General features: G+C 47.3%; 1 protein-coding gene across 1 annotated transcript in view; it reads left to right on the forward strand.

The window, feature by feature from the left end:
* ARHGAP29 (Rho GTPase activating protein 29) overlaps positions 1-17,125 on the forward strand; it is a 291,858-nt gene that overhangs the window by 23,226 nt on the left and 251,507 nt on the right. Inside the window, 1 exon segment of the mRNA XM_029617439.1 lies at positions 4,117-4,459. Coding sequence (XP_029473299.1) covers positions 4,198-4,459 — 262 coding nt within the window. The 5' untranslated portion in view covers positions 4,117-4,197.

The following is a 17,125-nucleotide window of genomic DNA, read 5'->3' on the forward strand; positions in this document are numbered from 1 at the left end:
CAGGGACCAATCCTCCACGAGGATCCAGCTCTATTCTCTCTTACGGGCTGGCCATTGAGAGGACTTGCCTAAGGAGGAGAGGATACTCGGGGGGTAGTAATTGACATCCTATTCCGAGCACGCGTTTTCCACATCCCCTAACATACATAAGGATTTGGAGAGTATTCAAAGCCTGGTGCGAGGACCACGACATCATACCACACTCAGTCAAAATTCCTGCGATTTTGGAATTCCTACAGAAGGGATTGTCCCTCAACTCCATTAAGGTACAGGTGGCCGCATTGTCATGCTACGGAACCAAGAGCGAGAGCGGCAGCATAGCCTCTCACCTGGATGTCTCCCGCTTCCTGAAAGGAGTCAAGCACATCCGACCACCCCTAAAGTGGCCAGTGCCTCTTTGGAACCTCAACCTGGTCCTAGATTTCCTAGCAGGAACCTCCTTCAGACCTCTCTGCGGCCTGTCTCTCCGACTATTAACGTTGAAGACAGCCTTCCTGCTGGCAGTCTGTTCAGCTCGTCGTATATCCGAGCTACAAGCACTGTCATGTGGAAGCCATTCCTCACTCACCCTGGGAACCATCCAGTTATGCACAGTTCCGTCATTCCTCCCAAAGTGGTGTCTCACTTCCATCTCAACCAAACCATCTCGCTAACATCGCCAGATGAGCATAAGAATTCGAAAGAGGCTCGACATCTACGCCATCTCAACGTCAGCAGGCTCCTAGTCCGATACCTGGAAAGGTCGTAATCCGTACGAAAGACGGACCATCTATTCATCCTTCACAGCGGGAAGAAGCAAGGGGAAGCGGCCTCGCTGGATCAAAGAAGTCATCGAGGCGGCCTACGTAGAAGCAGGAGAACCACCCCCTTTACAGGTCAAGGCCCATTCTACTAGAGCCCAGGCAGTGTCCTGGGCGGAAACCAAGATGCTGTCGCCCACCGAGATCTGCAGGGCGGCGACATGGTCCTCCATCCACACCTTCTCCAGGTTTTACCGCCTGGATGTTCAGGCTCGGGAGGACACAGCATTTGCAAGGGCAGTACTAAGTGGATCACAGGCAGTCTCCCACCCGGGTCCGGAGTAGCTTTTATACATCCCATTGGTTCTGAGTCCATCTGCTACGTGCTAGGAAATAGAGAAATTACTTACCTGATAATTTTGTTTTCCTTAGTGTAGACAGATGGACTCAGCATCCCATCCACAGCTGCCGTTACTCATGGAATTCTCGGGGGACATCCCCGGGAGCGAGTGATTCACGGGTAAGCCATGCTTCCTTCATCTAGGACACCCACCCTACCGGGTGTCGACGTTTCTCAGTTGAGGGCACTGGTGGTCTCTAGCTATAGCCAATTCAACCAGTTCAAATTAGTCAAGTTAACCAAGTTATCCAAATTATTCAGTCTTACATATATCCACAATGCTTTTCGAGGAGAATACAAAAGAGCTGCACTTTCTGCAGGGGTATATGTACTAGGGCTGACGTCAGATTGAAATCTGATCCGTCTCCAACTGCTATCAGGAGTACACTATACCCATTGGTTCTGAGTCCCCATCTGTCTACACTAAGGAAAACGAAATTCAGGTAAGTAATTTCTCCATTGCGTGCAAATGCCAGCAAAAAAATAAAAATAAAAATGTCAGAACATATGGTCCTAAATGAAGATATGGACATAGCAGGCATCTCAGAAAGAGGATAACCAATGGAATAAAGATAATCTCTTGGTCTTCAGCTTCTCCCCCTACATCTCTAACATTGATCTTTCCTTTTTGTCTTTTCTCCATTTTTTTTCTATTCTCCATTTTTCTCTTCTTTGCCTCTGTGTTCAGAGCTAGATTTCAACCCTCAGTCTTTTTATCTCTCATTTACCTATTGGCTTTCCATCATTCTTACCTTTTCCTAGCCCTTCTCACCTCCTACTCAGCCGTCCTCTTTCCCTTTTGTCTCACTCCTGCCCCAGCCCTCATATTTGTTCCTCTCTCCTTTTCTTACTAGCCCCAGCTCTTTCCCTGTTAGTAATACTCTTCTCTGCCTACAGTCCTTTTCTTGTTATCCCTTATTGCCCCCTTTCACTAACCCCTTAGCCCCATTTTTTCTCACCCTTCCTAGACCCATATCGTTCAACTCCCTCACTCTCTAGCTCCTATCCACTGCCTCTCTCATTCACAGCATTTTTCTCCTCCCCACCCTTAAGACTCCCATCTCTTATACACCTCTCACAATAGCTCATATTCATACCCTCCCAGCCCCAACACACTACTCCCAGCTAATTTGAGTTCCCATTCTCTCCCATTGTCCCCTCTTCCTCTCCTCATTACTTGAGTATTCACTTCTCTCCAGTGCTCAATATCCCCTTAAAGTCCCACTTCTACCCCAATCCCTGAGCACTCATTTTTCCTCCTTACTTAAATCTGAGACCTCACTTTTTTCCCCTCCCCCACAATCTCTGGCGCCACTACATCTGATGCCTCCCAACACTTATGTCTGATTTCCCCCCTCCCCAGTTCTCCCTTTCTATGATTCTGTGTTGGGACTCTGTGCATGTAATGCTACAAGATCTGTAATAGCTGGTGCACTTCTTACCTTCCAGCATGGTTCAGTGATGATTTGTTTGCAATGTGCCAAACTCTACATCTGTGGAGCCTGTCATGGTTCAAACTAAAAATCCTTGAACTGTGTGGAACATGGAGGAGCAGCGCCAACTGCTAGATTCAGGGCCTTGCATAGCTCCATTTTCCAGCTTCTTCCTCTGCACATCCAGTAGATACCTACACCGTTTCTTCCCCTTGTCCAGGATACTGACTTTCTCTCACTCTTTGGGACCCTACTCTTTCTTGGCTCCACCACTTTGGGCTATGCAGGTAATATGGAAACTTGATTCACAGCGGCTCAGCTCCAGTGCGGCAGCATCTTCTCCATGATGCCACTGCCCTGGCTGACAGTCACTGCCAGTAACCCATGCAATTGAACAGTTTGCACATGCAGTTGTGCCGGGCCTACATAAAGTCATTGCTGTGGTACTGTGTACCAAATGTTTCACCAGCATGCATTATCAAGGGAAAATCTGTAAATGCAGTAGCCGCTGCAGAACTAGGGTCTTTATATTGGTTGACAGAAAACTTCTTAGCCCCATGAAGTACTCGTAGCTGTTGTATGAAGAAGTTACCTCCATGAAAGGTGCTGGTGTTCTCCATGGGTTTTACATTTGTCTTGATTAGATGCCTCATTTCTGTTCTGGATGAGGAACCGTGTTGAGTGAAGCTGAGTTTTCATGCCCATTCATCTTTGGTGGCTTGGAAACTGCCAGAAGTACATAAATGCCCAGAATCTTGTCTTTTGACAGTGGGTAGCCTGGATCCCAAGTACCCAGCAGCTCCCAAAGTTGATTTTTCTTGTTAATTGCTCCCAGGGATAGTAATAACTTTCCCAAGCAATAACTTTCTAATGTTTTATGGACTTTCCTCCAGGAAATTATCCAAACCTCTTGTAAACCCCTCTGTGTTAGTCTCCTTGACCACGTTCTCTGGCTACAGATTCTATGGCTTGATTGTGTGCTGAGTGAAGAAGACTTTCTATGATTTGTTTTAAATCTACTGGTTAATTTTAAGGGATGTCCACATATTTTGGAAAGGATAAATAACTGACTAGTGTTTGGGTACTTGAAGCCTGGATTGGCCACTGTTGGAAACAGGATACTGGGCTTAATGGACCCTTGGTCTGACCCAGTATGGCAATTTCTTATGTTATAAATGACAGATGGTCTTACTGGACATACTTTTTAGGTGGTCTTGCCATCTTGACCATTGTGAACCTGCAAGAGAATGAATGGTTAAGAGATGCAGTTGATGCAGGTTAAGGGAAAAGTATTCAGGATATTAGGGTACTTGTAATCTAGTTCTAAGCTTCTTGCTTTGTTGGGAAATTGTAATGCAAAACTTGCAGAGTGTACCAATGGAGATCTGATAAATTAAAAAAAAAAATTCCTCTAACCCAGTTTTGCACTGAATGTTATAGAATGTTTAATGTGCTTTTTCACTTTGTCAAGATTTTCAAATTGAAGTTTAAATCTTTTTTTGTTTTATTTTTATTCTAATGCTGCTGTTTGTTCTTTTCAAAGGGTGTGATATTGTTTGTCATATGAACATCAAGTGACTTTGAATGCCAGCTCAGGAATCTCATAAGCACTGCAGCAGCTGGGATGTTGCGTCAGAACGGTGGAGGTAATAAGCGTGCTTTGGGATTAGCCCGATTCTCTACCTCAAACTTCTTCACCATCTCTGCTTCAGGAAGCTGGGGAATGGGGCGCAGCAACAAGACCAACTCCTTGAGCAGTGTCAGCTCCAGTTCGGATTGCTATGATAGTCCTATTGTGGATCCAGAATATATCATGCAGCTGGTGAATGATGTCCGAAAATTTGCAGATGTCCTTCTGTATTTGAAAGAAGCCCTCCTTTCAGAAGGTATGTTAATCAATCTTTAATCTCTAAAATGATATAGAATTAATAGTGGAGTGCACATAAATACATTGTAGGAGCAGCAGTGAGTTCTTTCGCCATACTTGGTTTAACATGCTTAGAAAGTGCTGCTAATTACTTAAGGTGCTGTATTTTCTCATCAATAAAACTGCATTATCTCATCAGTGAGGACATTTTAATTGGGGGCCCTGCTGAGTAGTACTTTTGCTATGTGTTTGTAACAAAACGAGTCTTCATGAGCTGAGTCCTTTAATTTGAAAAAGGATAAAAGGACAGTAGTTAAGATAACCAGTTTAGTCAGTTAACAGGCCTTTTTAGAAAAAAAAAAATTCTGTTCAAATTAGTTTGCAAGATGTGGCATAAAGATTACTGTGATGGGGCCAAATAGCAATAAAAATCATACAGTCAAATTTGACATCTCTGATAGGAGTACATTAAGTAAAATTACTGCAATAACATAACTTCAAAAAGAGAGACTGCTAGATTGAGGAAATTAGAAAAACTAAAAGGAATGGTTGCAGAGGATAAAAGTTTGCAATAGGAAGAGTATTTAAAAATATAATCTTGGACAGCTAGATAAAACACATTCTGTGTGGGGGAAAAAAAAAGGCAACCCATCAAGGACTCCATCTCCAACACTCTAAATTTTTGGAACAGCTGCCTTCACGCTATCAATCTCCTTCTCACCAGTCTCGATCTGGTTCTCAATACGTCCAAAACCGAACTCCTGGTTTTATCCCCTAACAATTATAACCCCGTCGCCAGCACAGCTACTATACCACTAACAAACCAGGTGAGAGACCTAGGGACCACTCTGGACTCTAGATTGAACTTCAAAAAATTCATCAACGCCACCACTAAAGAAGGCTTCTTCAAGCTACAGGTTCTAAAACAGATCAGACCTCTCCTACACTTTCATGATTACCGCGCAGTCCTTCAAGCCATATTGTTCTCAAAGATCGATTACTGTAACGCGCTACTACTCAGTCTCCCTGCCTCCCACACTAAACCACTTCAGATGCTGCAAAATGCCGCAGCCAGGATCCTCACAAATACACGTCGCAGAGACTACATCACTCCGATTTTAAAATCTCTACACTGGCTTCCCATCCACTATAGAATTCTCTTCAAGACACTGACCATCATTCACAAAACCATATATCAGCAATCATCTCTATAACTTACCATTCCTTTCGTTCTCCACTCTTCATCAAGGCCAATCAGATCCGCTTACAGAGACTCCCTCCAGATGCCCCCTAGCAAATCCTCTATACACAACTCAATTAAAAAACGAGCACTCTCCACAGCCGGACCGCATCACTGGAACTCACTCCCCCCCCTGATCTACGCCAGGAAAAATGCCAGCTCTCCTTCAGAAAAAAACTGAAAACATGGCTATTCACTCAAGCATATCGCTGAAGATAGCCTCTTCTTCCTGCTCCGCCCATCTCCCCCCCCCCCCCCCCCTCTTATGGAACTGCCTTGCCAGAATCTGCTCATTCAACTATCCTCTTTGCCAATAACTGATCATTTTAATATCTGAACCATGAAATTAATGTACATACTCTGTTATCTAATCAATGGCTCTCTGCTCTCTGTCACTGTTTTTACCTATCCCTCTTTTCCAATGACCAAGTTCTTCATTCCCTGTTTTATTTTAACTTTTTTACGCCTGCTGTGTTAATTGGTTCTCCCCTAGTTCATTGTAAACCATTACGATAAGACCTGTCTTGAGCATCGGTATATTAAAAGAAATTAAATAAATAAAATAAATTAGGAAAATAAGATTGAACATAAGTACAATCAAGTTAGGTATTAAGTAATTGTAAGACTGGTTAAGAGGGAATTTGAGAAGAAACTTTGCATGAAGTCCAAATTAATAAAAACATTTCAAGTAAATTTGAAGCCAAAAGCCTCTGAGGGGAGTCATTTGGGCTGCTAGATGACTGAGGGATAAAAGGGGTACTAAGGGAGGACAAGGAAATGGCAGGAAAAAACTCCAGAATTCTCAAAGAACAAAGCAGGATGTCAGTCCTAACACATGGGTTTATCATCTGATGGAACTCTGCATGGAAAACCTATGTCAAAGTTTCTAGAACTTTGACTGAGCCTCACTGAGGATGCCCACAGCATGCATTATACCATATTTCTATGCGGGGTCCTTTCAGTCAGTCTTTTTCCATAAAGCCTGATGGTCACTGTTAAAGTTCTTACTGTCAGAATTTTTGCATTTTTCTCTTCTTGGTTCCCATGGAGTTTTCACTTCCTCGTTCTCGGTGGTCCTGCGGACTTCCCAAATAGCATCCCTAGGTAGGTTTTGGTTCCTTTCCGGGCAGTGGTGCTTCTGGGCCCACTGGCTGCCGCCATAGAGTTAGGTTTGTCGTCCTTTTTGTTCTGTGACAACGTGTTTTTGGTATTCTAACTATGTCCTCAATGCAAGAGGACTGGTGTCTGTCACAGATTCCTATGATACGTGTCCTATGCTTTGGGACATTGCATATCTGTGTTGCTGCAAATGTGCACAGATGACCTCCAAAGAATACCTGATCATGGTTGGATTTGATGGAATATCTGTTTTGCCACTGGAAAACTGATTCATCAACATCAAAGGACCACAGAGCTATACTGATGGCTCCCTCAGTGTGGTGGCCAAAAGGGATCCTGGAGATAGCCATTATCCAGCTCCTCCAGGTTGAAGAAGGCATCTTTGACCTCTGCACCGGGGAAGGCCGAAGCCAAGTATCAGCATCTTTTCTCATCTATGCACAGTGCTGAGCATGGGGAAGGTTTGGCACTTGCCGTGAAACCCCCAAAACAACCCCTTGGTGAGGAGAGTTCATCCTCAAAGATCCCGAGGAGTTTGCTACAATCTCCACCTGTCCTAGTATCAGCCCCTGATCCTCTCACTTCCAAAGAGGACATGGCTGCCATTCCTGCTTTCCAATCAGTGTTGGCATTGGCAATCTTCGAGGAGGAATTGAAAATGTGTGCAGTTGTGTTGGTGCTGACCAACACAATGGTTATCTCATTCTCACAGGACAAGCAGGGGTGACAGGATGGAGCCCAATCACAGAACACTTTTGTCAAAGTTTCTAGAACTTTGACTGGCACCACTGGGCATGCCCAGCATGCCTCTAACCCTGCATCCAGCAGGGGTCCCCCTTCAGTCTTCCCCCCCCCCCCCCCCCCCCCCCACGCATAGCAATAGCCACATGGGTTAAGGAGCTCTCTTGATATTCCTGACAGGAATTTTCCTCACAGAATTTCTCTTCAAAGTTTCAAAACTTTTACCCCATCTGGGGTCCCCCTATCAATTCTTTACCTGCAGACATATAGGTAAGGCTTTACCTCCCATTGCAGTCTATTCCCTACTGGCCATCGACCGATCCACGGCTAAATTTTTGTTGAAGCCATGGTGTCGGGTTTTCGTCAATGCCCAGATTGTGATGGACATTGTCCGGGGACAGACCCGCATAGGGTTTGTGTTTAGGGGCAGACCATGACATTCTTACATGTACCAAGTGTGCCCAAATGACGCCAAAAGGCTGTAAGGCTTTCTCAGAAAAGATGGAGTTTCTTTTCCAGGGGAAACCACCAACTCCGAAGGCCTCGACGTCGTCGGAGCCGGCACCGTCCACCTCTCGTCAGCAGTCTAACTCCGGTGCTTGCTGTCCGACCATGGCTACTCAGAAGTCGTCCACCTCATCTTCTTCAGCGCCGGAGAAGGACCGGGCCAAGCATCGAGAGAAGCACCGGCATAGTCATCGGAAGGCTCAGTCCGCCGATCCTGGCAAATCCTCGGCATCTGTGTCGATAGAGCCTCCTAGGAAGAAATCCCATTCAAAGAAGGCTGCCATCCTCTGAGACTGGGTCACAGAGGCGTTCCCCACCTTCATTCGTGCAGGGAGCCGCGACTGCCGGTGGACCCTCCGGCTATGCCAGCGCTGCCTCCTACCCCGGGACTGGGGTTGCAAGCCCCAGGCTTCCACGAGGAATTGGACTGGATGGTCCAAGAGGCCATCATTAAAGCACTTCAAGGTCTTCAACCTCCATCGACTCGGGCACCGATTCCAGCTCCAGTCACCGACCCGATACCCACGGTACTCGTTCTGTTGATGGATAGATTGGACATGTTGATCGGTGCCCTTCCACCAATGGGTCCGAAGACACCGGTATGTCCTACTCTTTCGACTCCGATTCCTTTATCAGAGGACGAAGATGCACCGATGCCAGAGCCAATTCTGGGGCCGTCTGGAGTCCTTCCACTGAGATCACCGGATCCATCGGTGCCGATTTCCATCGATGCCACATGGTCCTCATTCGGTGCTACCATCGATGCCTTCAATGCCCCGACCTGATCCCACTGGAATATAGCACCTTTTCTACCATCTGGAGATCCCATAAGAGCTGGGGACCAGCCCTGCCAAACTTGGACAGATGATTCCTCTCAGGATTCAGATGATATCCCTTCAGAACAGTCTCCTCCTGAGGAGAGAAGACGTTCTCCTCCAGAAGACCTGCTCTTTATAAGTTTTATTAAGGAAATATCTGAGGCTATCCCTTTCTAACTTCAGGCCGAAGAGGACTCGGGCATAAAATGCTGGAGGTGCTCCAGTTTGTAGACGCACCCAAGGAAATCATGTCCATACCTGTCCATGAAGTCCTCCTTGACCTGCTCAAGCGTAACTGGGAGCGTCCAGGTTCTGTACCACCGATAAATCAAAAAACAGATGCTACCTACCTGGTACAGACAGCCCCTGGATTCCAGAAAACACAGCTTTCCCATCACTGTGGTGGTGGAGTCGGCCCAGAAGAAGGCACGTCGTTCTAAGACTCATTCCTCAACACCTCCAGGAAAGGAACAAAGGTTCCTAGATACTTTTGGCCGTCGTATATTTCATGGATCAATGCTTATTTCCTGCATTGCTTCATATCAATTATATATAACACAGTACACCAGGAACCTTTAAAAAAAAAAAAAAAAAATCCAAGATTTTTCGGACTCCTTGCTTGAGCAATTCCAAGACCAACTCAGCTCCCTGGTCCAGAATGGCCTAGATGCTGGCAAGCATGAGGTCCATGCTGCATATGATATATTTGATATGGCCTCTAGGATGTCTGCAGCGGGGATTAGTGCTCGGAGGTGGGCCTGGCTGAAGTTCTCCGATTTGAGGTCAGAAGTACAGGAACGGTTGGCTGACCTCCCCTGTGCTGGGCATAATCTCTTCAGAGACAAGATCCAAGAAACTGTAGCACAGCTTAAGGACCACTACGAAATGCTACGTCAGCTCTCTTCTGTGCCTTCAGATTTTTCTTCTGCCTCTAAGAGGCCGTCCTACAAGCTGCGTAGATATTATTCTCCTGCGACTTGTGGCCACCCATCCAGGTGTTACCAGAAGGGTCAGTCCCGTCAATCAAGGCCTCCAAAGACGCAGCCAGCTTCGGGATTTCAACTCCTTGCTGGAGGGCATGTGCCAACATCCTCTACCATCGGTACCCGTAGGTGGTCGTTTGTGCCACTTCACCAACACCTGGCACATGATCACTACACCATCTCAACTTCCTGACTGTAGCGGGTAATCCTGTTTAATTAATCGATCGGTCAGTACTCATATATCCATAACAGCTTTGCAAGGAAGATTACTGAATTTCTTCACTTCCTGTGGGAGTATATGTACCCGTGCTGATGTCAGATCCGTCTCCAACTGCTAGCATGAGCACACTATACCCACTTGTTCTGAGTCCATCTGTCTACACTAAGGAAAAGGAGATTATCAGGTAAGTAATCTCAACATTCTCGCCCCTTCTCAGTTTGGCTTCCGCAAATCGCTAAACACAGAATCTCTACTAACATCTCTCTCGGACACACTCCTCGTAAATCTGGAAAAAAGTCAACCATATTTACTCATCCTTCTAGATCTATCTGCGGCCTTCGACACCGTGAACCACTCTATCTTACTAGAACGACTAGCAGACATCGGCATCAAGGGAACGGCACTCAACTGGTTCAAATCCTTCCTTGAAAACAGGTTCTTCAAGGTTAGGATCAACAACATAGTATTGCACCCAATCAGTTCCAACCGGGGTGTCCCCCAGGGATCATCCCTGTCTCCCACCCTATTCAACATCCACCTCCTCCCGCTTTGCCAGCTACTCGCTAACCTAAAGTTAACACATTACCTCTATGCGGACGACATCCAAATTCTTATCCCAATCACAAATTCTCTTCAAAAAACATGGTCCCACTAGAATAGCTGCCTTCAATTGATCAACCTACTTCTTACCAGCCTCAACCTCGTTCTTAATACCAACAAGACAGATTCTTCTCATCTCTCAGGACAACAACAACGTTCTTCCCAACTAGCTAAAACGTCTGTTAACCATGCACCATTCGTGAGAGACCTAGGCGACCTGCTTGACAACCAGCTTAACTTATAAAAATTCGTAACCAACACCACCAAAGAATGCTTTTTCAAACTACAGGTACTAAGAAAAATGAAAGCTCTCCTTCACCTCCGAGACTTTCGTTTGGTGCTCCAAACCATCATCCTGTTTAAAATTGATTACTGCAACTCCCTTCTTCTGGGTCTCCCTGCTAACACCACCAAACCCTTACAGATAGTCCAAAACGCTGCTGCCAGGATTCTCACCAACACTAATAAGAGAACACATCTCCCCCATTCTTCGGAATTTGCATTGGTTACCCATCAAATACAGGATTTTCTTTAAAGCTCTCATGATGATCTACAAAGCTCTTCTTAATATCTCCCCACTTAAGCTAAGCTTCTAACTACGTCCACACACGTCTAACAGACCTATTAGAAGGGTATACAAAGACACTTTATATACCCCAACTGCAAAAACATCACTAAGGAAGCGCGCCCTATCCACAGCTGGTGGTCCTCTTTGGAATTCGCTCCCTCCGGACCTCCGCCAAGAACCCTGCCCCCGGATATTCAAAAAGAAACTCAAAACATGGCTTTTCAGCCAAGCCTTCTCCGAAGGATAATACTCAGTCCCCCCCCTTGCTCCACCAAATGCCCTCTCTAGGTCTTCCTCCCTCCCTTTTAGTTCCTTACTGACTTACTATATGTCTGACTTTCTTAATGCACTATTATATATACCCCCTAACAGGTCCCTCATAATAGGGGCAGTACCAGTTTTCCTTCATCTGATCCAGTGTTCCCGCAACTAGGCTCGCTTCAGAAGTGCATGTGAATTTGAAACCATGCATAGCTATAGGTTCTCACGTTCTATTGTACAGCAAAGTTCTAACTATCATTTCGCAATTTTTATCTTATGGTATTTCATGTTTTTATATCACTATTACCATTACTCTTATTACTTTATAATTTAACTGTACTTCTTGTATGTTCTTGTTCCATGTATTGCCCCACGGCAACAGTTCAGTTCTATGTAAACCGGTGCGATATGTATCCTATACAAGAACATCGGTATATAAAAATTAAAAATAAATAAATAATAAGAAATTTATTCTTTTTTTTTACTCGACACATAATTAAGCTCCAGAATTTGTTTCCAGAAGATGTGGTGAAAGCTATTAGTATAGCTGCATTTATATAAAAAAAAACAAAACAAAAAAACGGGTTTGGAAAAGTCCATTAGTAATTAAGGTAGAGTTGTAGAAATCCACTGTTTATTCCTAGTATAAGCAGCTTGGAATCTGTCTAACCCTTGGGATCCTTCCAGGTATTTGTGACCTGACTTGGTCACTTTTGGAAACAGGATACTGGGCTTGATGGACCCTTGGTCTGACCCAGTATGGCGAGCCTTATGTTCTTATGGCGCATACATTCTTCAGCATCTGGGAGTGGCCCTGAGTATGTAGAGTTGTCAACTGGGGCAAGGAATGGTTTCAGTTTCTGAATGCAGTCATGTAAATACTAGAGATGTGAATCGTGTCCTCGATCGTCTTAACGATCGATTTTGGCTGGGAGGGGGAGGGAATCGTATTGTTGCCGTTTGGGTGTGTAAACTATCGTGAAAATCGTTAAAATCGTGAGCCGACACACTAAAACCCCCTAAAACCCACCCCCGACCCTTTAAATTAAATCCCCCACCCTCCCGAACCCCCCCAAATGCTTTAAATAACCTGGGGATCCAGCGGTGGTCCAGAACGGCGGCGGTCCGGAACGGCCCCCTCAATTGAATCCTGTTGTCTTCAGCCGGCGTCATTTTGCAAAATGGCCGCCGCAAAATGGCGGCGGCCATAGACAAAAACAATTCGACGCAGGAGGTTGTTCCGGACCCCCGCTGGACTTTTGGCAAGTCTTGTGGGGGTCAGGAGGCCCCCCCAAGCTGGCCAAAAGTTCCTGGGAGTCCAGCGGGGTTCAGGAAGCGATTTCTTGCCGCGAATCGTTTTCAGTACGGAAAATGGCGCCGGCAGGAGATCGACTGCAGGAGGTCGTTCAGCGGCGGTCCGGAACCCCGGCTGAACGACCTCCTGCAGTCGATCTCCTGCCGGCGCCATTTTCCGTACGGAAACCGATTCGCGGCAAGAAATCGCTTCCTGAACCCCGCTGGACTCCCAGGAACTTTTGGCCAGCTTGGGGGGGCCTCCTGACCCCCACAAGACTTGCCAAAAGTCCAGCGGGGGTCCGGAATGACCTCCTGCGTCGAATCGTTTTTGTCTATGGCCGCCGCCATTTTGCGGTGGCCATTTTGCAAAATGGCGCCGGCTGAAGACAACAGGATTCAATTGAGGGGGCCGTTCCGGACCGCCGCCGTTCTGGACCACCGCTGGATCCCCAGGTAATTTAAAGCATTTGGGGGGGGTTCGGGAGGGTGGGGGATTTAATTTAAAGGGTCGGGGTGGGTTTTAGGGGGTTTTAGTGTGCCGGTTTTCCTGCCCTCCCCCTTCCCCCGATTTACGATTTTTTAACGATAAATCGGGGGAATTGGTATTGTATCGTGGCCCTAACGATTTTTGACGATTTAAAATATATCGGACGATATTTTAAATCGTCAAAAAACGATTCACATCCATAGTAAATACTGCACTATGTAAAACTGGTGCATGTAAATGCAAGTATTAAAGCATGAAATGCTGGAACACTCTTTTTCCCCCAAAGTTGTCCAAGCAGTCTGATCTTTCCCTGATGTAATATTGGAGAATATTTTCATTTTCTTTGCTTGTTTCAGTACAAACTCCACCATAATGGATTGGTGGGGCAGCTGTAATATCCCAAATCACAGGGTTTCCTGGAATCTCTGCTTTAGGTCTAATGTCCTGGCTACTGGAGCATAGGAAATGGGATTTTTTCATGTTCTTGTCTGTAATTCTTGCAGTATCAAATGGATTGGAATGACTTTAGAGAAATCTTTCACGTTCTACAGATGTTGATAGTACACAAAAGAAATGACAGTTGTGCCAATAAAGGCATGTTTTCCAAAAACTAAAGGGTAGAAATCGAGGCTTCCTCTACTTTGCACCACGTACTTCTAACTCATTGTGAAAACATAATAGAAACTGTCTGTGCTGTGATCTGTTTGAGAGATCACATCTTCGGCCCTCCAGTGGACCACGAGGGTCATCCACTGACGCCCGCGAAGTAGGAGCTGGGAGCCAGGGCCGCGCAGCCGGCGCTGGGACCTATCGGGGTAAGGCCTGTAAAGCTCGCCCTACCACAGACAGCCCACCGCCGGCCACGAGGCCAAAACAAAAGCTACTCACCGCCAGCATCCGAGCGCCGACCCCCATCCAGGCGCGCAGCCGATGACGTCACCGAGACGCGACCGGGAGGGGATTTAAATCCCGGCGCGATCTCCAGGCGCTCTCTTCTCATCTTCGGCCCTCCAGCGGACCACGAGGGTCATCCACCGACGCCTGCGAAGTAGGAGCTGGGAGCCAGGGCCACGCAGCCGGCCCCGGGACCTATCGGGGTAAGGCCTGTAAAGCTTGCCCTACCACAGACAGCCCACCGCCGGCCACGAGGCCAAAACAAAAGCTACTCACCGCCAGCAACCGAGCGCCGACCCCCATCCAGGCGCGCAGCCGATGACGTCACCGAGACGCGACCGGGAGGGGATTTAAATCCCGGCGCGATCTCCAGGCGCTCTCTTCTCATCTTCGGCCCTCCAGCGGACCACGAGGGTCATCCACCGACGCCCGCGAAGTAGGAGCTGGGAGCCAGGGCCACGCAGCCGGCGCCGGGACCTATCGGGGTAAGGCCTGTAAAGCTTGCCCTACCACCGACAGCCCACCGCCGGCCACGAGGCCAAAACAAAAGCTACTCACCGCCAGCGCCCGATCTCCGACCCCCATCCAGGCGCGCAGCCGATGACGTCACCGAGACGCGACCGGGAGGGGATTTAAATCCCGGCGCGATCTCCAGGCGCCGCGCGACAAAGGGGCCCGCCCTTTGTGCGCCCCTTAGTGCAGACCCGCAGAGCAGAACCCACAGCCAAGGACTTTAAACCTCTCATCCGCTCTCCCGCAAGTTTTCCGACCAGAAGCCTGCAACTGGACTCCAAACCACGCGCAGACGTCCAGCAACCCCAGACTTCAGATAATCTCACAGTGAGTAAAACGACACCCAACACCCCCGCAGCAACTCACTTCCGCAACGGACCGCCACCACAGGACTCACAACGCTACACACAGTTTTGTTTGGTCCTCGCCTTATATAACTCTTACTCCAAATCTCGGCATACAATAAATCCAAGCCGCCCCGGTGCCCACCTACCAAACAAGAGTGCCTGACTTTACAAGAACGTTACAAGAACCTATATTGTCTTTGTTACCTATATTGCTTTTGTGTTTACAAGAACCCATATTGTATGCTCTATCACTGCCTTGATGTCTACGCGCTCTTATCTAATTTCAGACCAGCCTAATTTCCCTACACCCCAGAGACTCCAGAGACTCCTCCCTCAATAGGTCTACCCCACCCTCCCTGCCTCACCACACCAGACATGTGCATACAATCTATACCCATCATATATCTCCCTCACCTGCGCAAACCTTGCGCTCCCCCTCTCCACATTGCCAATCCTCGTAGCTCGCTAGTCCCCATCTTGACTTCACCCCTCACCCAATTCCTTGGTCTAGTCACTCTCACCTTAACCCTCCTCAATGCACAATCCATCCTCAAAAAAGCCCCCATCATCCATGACCTGCTCACGGATGATAACCCTGACCTTTTCGCCATCACCGAATCATGGGTCAAAGAATCAGACCATGTTTATCTCAATCAGCTCCCCGGAGAACTATACGATACTTTCTCCATCCCAAGACCTAAAAAGAGAGGTGGTGATCTACTCCTGGCTGCAAAAAAGCACCTGAACCTCAAATCCAACCCGTCTGCCCCCCGCCTAAACTAGAAATCGGACTCTTCAAATCACCCACCCTCCAGATTTGCCTCATTTACGCCCCACCTAACCTCCTCGAACACGACTCCTCTCCCCTCATTGAATTCATTGTAGACAACCTCAAAACAGATTCTCCCGCAGTGATCCTCGGAGACTTTAACCTTCATGTGGTCTCCACTCCCCGTACCCCCGCTTGCGAAACACTCCTTACCACCTTCGAAGCCCTAGGTTTCAAACAGCTCATCACTTCCCCCACTCATAAGGCAGGACACACCCTCGACCTCCTATTTATCAACTCCCATCTATCTACACCCTGCCCCCCCTCCACAACCCCCATACCCTGGTCCGACCACTTCATCATCAATGCCCAAATCCGCCTCACCTCCCCCGCCAAGATATCACCAACCCAAAGGAAAACTATATCCGTCCATAAACCCTGCTCTTCTGAAAGCATAACCACAGCATTTGACAAAGCTGTAGAAAACCTTGACCTCTCAAATCCAGATGCAGCCCTTCACTCCTGGAATCATATAACCAAATCGATAGCCAATAAACTCTGCCCCGTGATACACAAAGAAATCCCCATCCTACAGAACAAAAAAAACCCCTGGTACTCCAACGAACTCCAAAGACTGAAACAGGACCTCAGATCAAAAGAACGCCTGTGGCGCCGTCATCCCTCCCCCCAACACATAGCAGTGTATAAACAATCACTGCACAACTACCGACAAGCCACCATCATTGCCAAAAGGGACTTCCACGCAAAAAAAATTCACGACCTACAATTCAACGCCAACGCCCTCTTTTCCTACGTCAATAACCTCACTAAGACCCCTCACCCTGCTACCACGGAAGAAAGTTCCAAGAAAAAATGCGAGGATCTTGCTAAATACTTCCAGCACAAAATCTCCAATATCCTCCTACGCTTCCCCCACAACCCCTCGACCACATCCCCCTCCCCAAAGCACAATAGCTCTTGCATCAAAGTCTTCGACCCCACCTCTACGCTAGAAATCGAGACCATCCTTAAAAAAATGAAACCGGCCACACACTTCTTAGACGCAATCCCCTCCAAAACCCTCCTCTCCATACCCACCACCATCGCCAAACCCCTAGCTAACATCATTAACTGCTCCCTCACCTTCGGCAAAGTCCCAGATCCCCTTAAACTCGCCGTTGTGAAACCTCTCCTAAAAAAAACCCTCCCTTGACCCCTCTGACCCTGCAAGCTATCGGCCCATCTCCAACCTACCCTTCCTTGCGAAAGTCCTCGAGAAAGTAGTCAATACCCAGCTCACCGACTACCTCGAGGACCACAAC

Source organism: Rhinatrema bivittatum, chromosome 10, assembly GCF_901001135.1.
Source record: "Rhinatrema bivittatum chromosome 10, aRhiBiv1.1, whole genome shotgun sequence".
Classification (NCBI taxonomy): Eukaryota; Metazoa; Chordata; class Amphibia; order Gymnophiona; family Rhinatrematidae; genus Rhinatrema; species Rhinatrema bivittatum.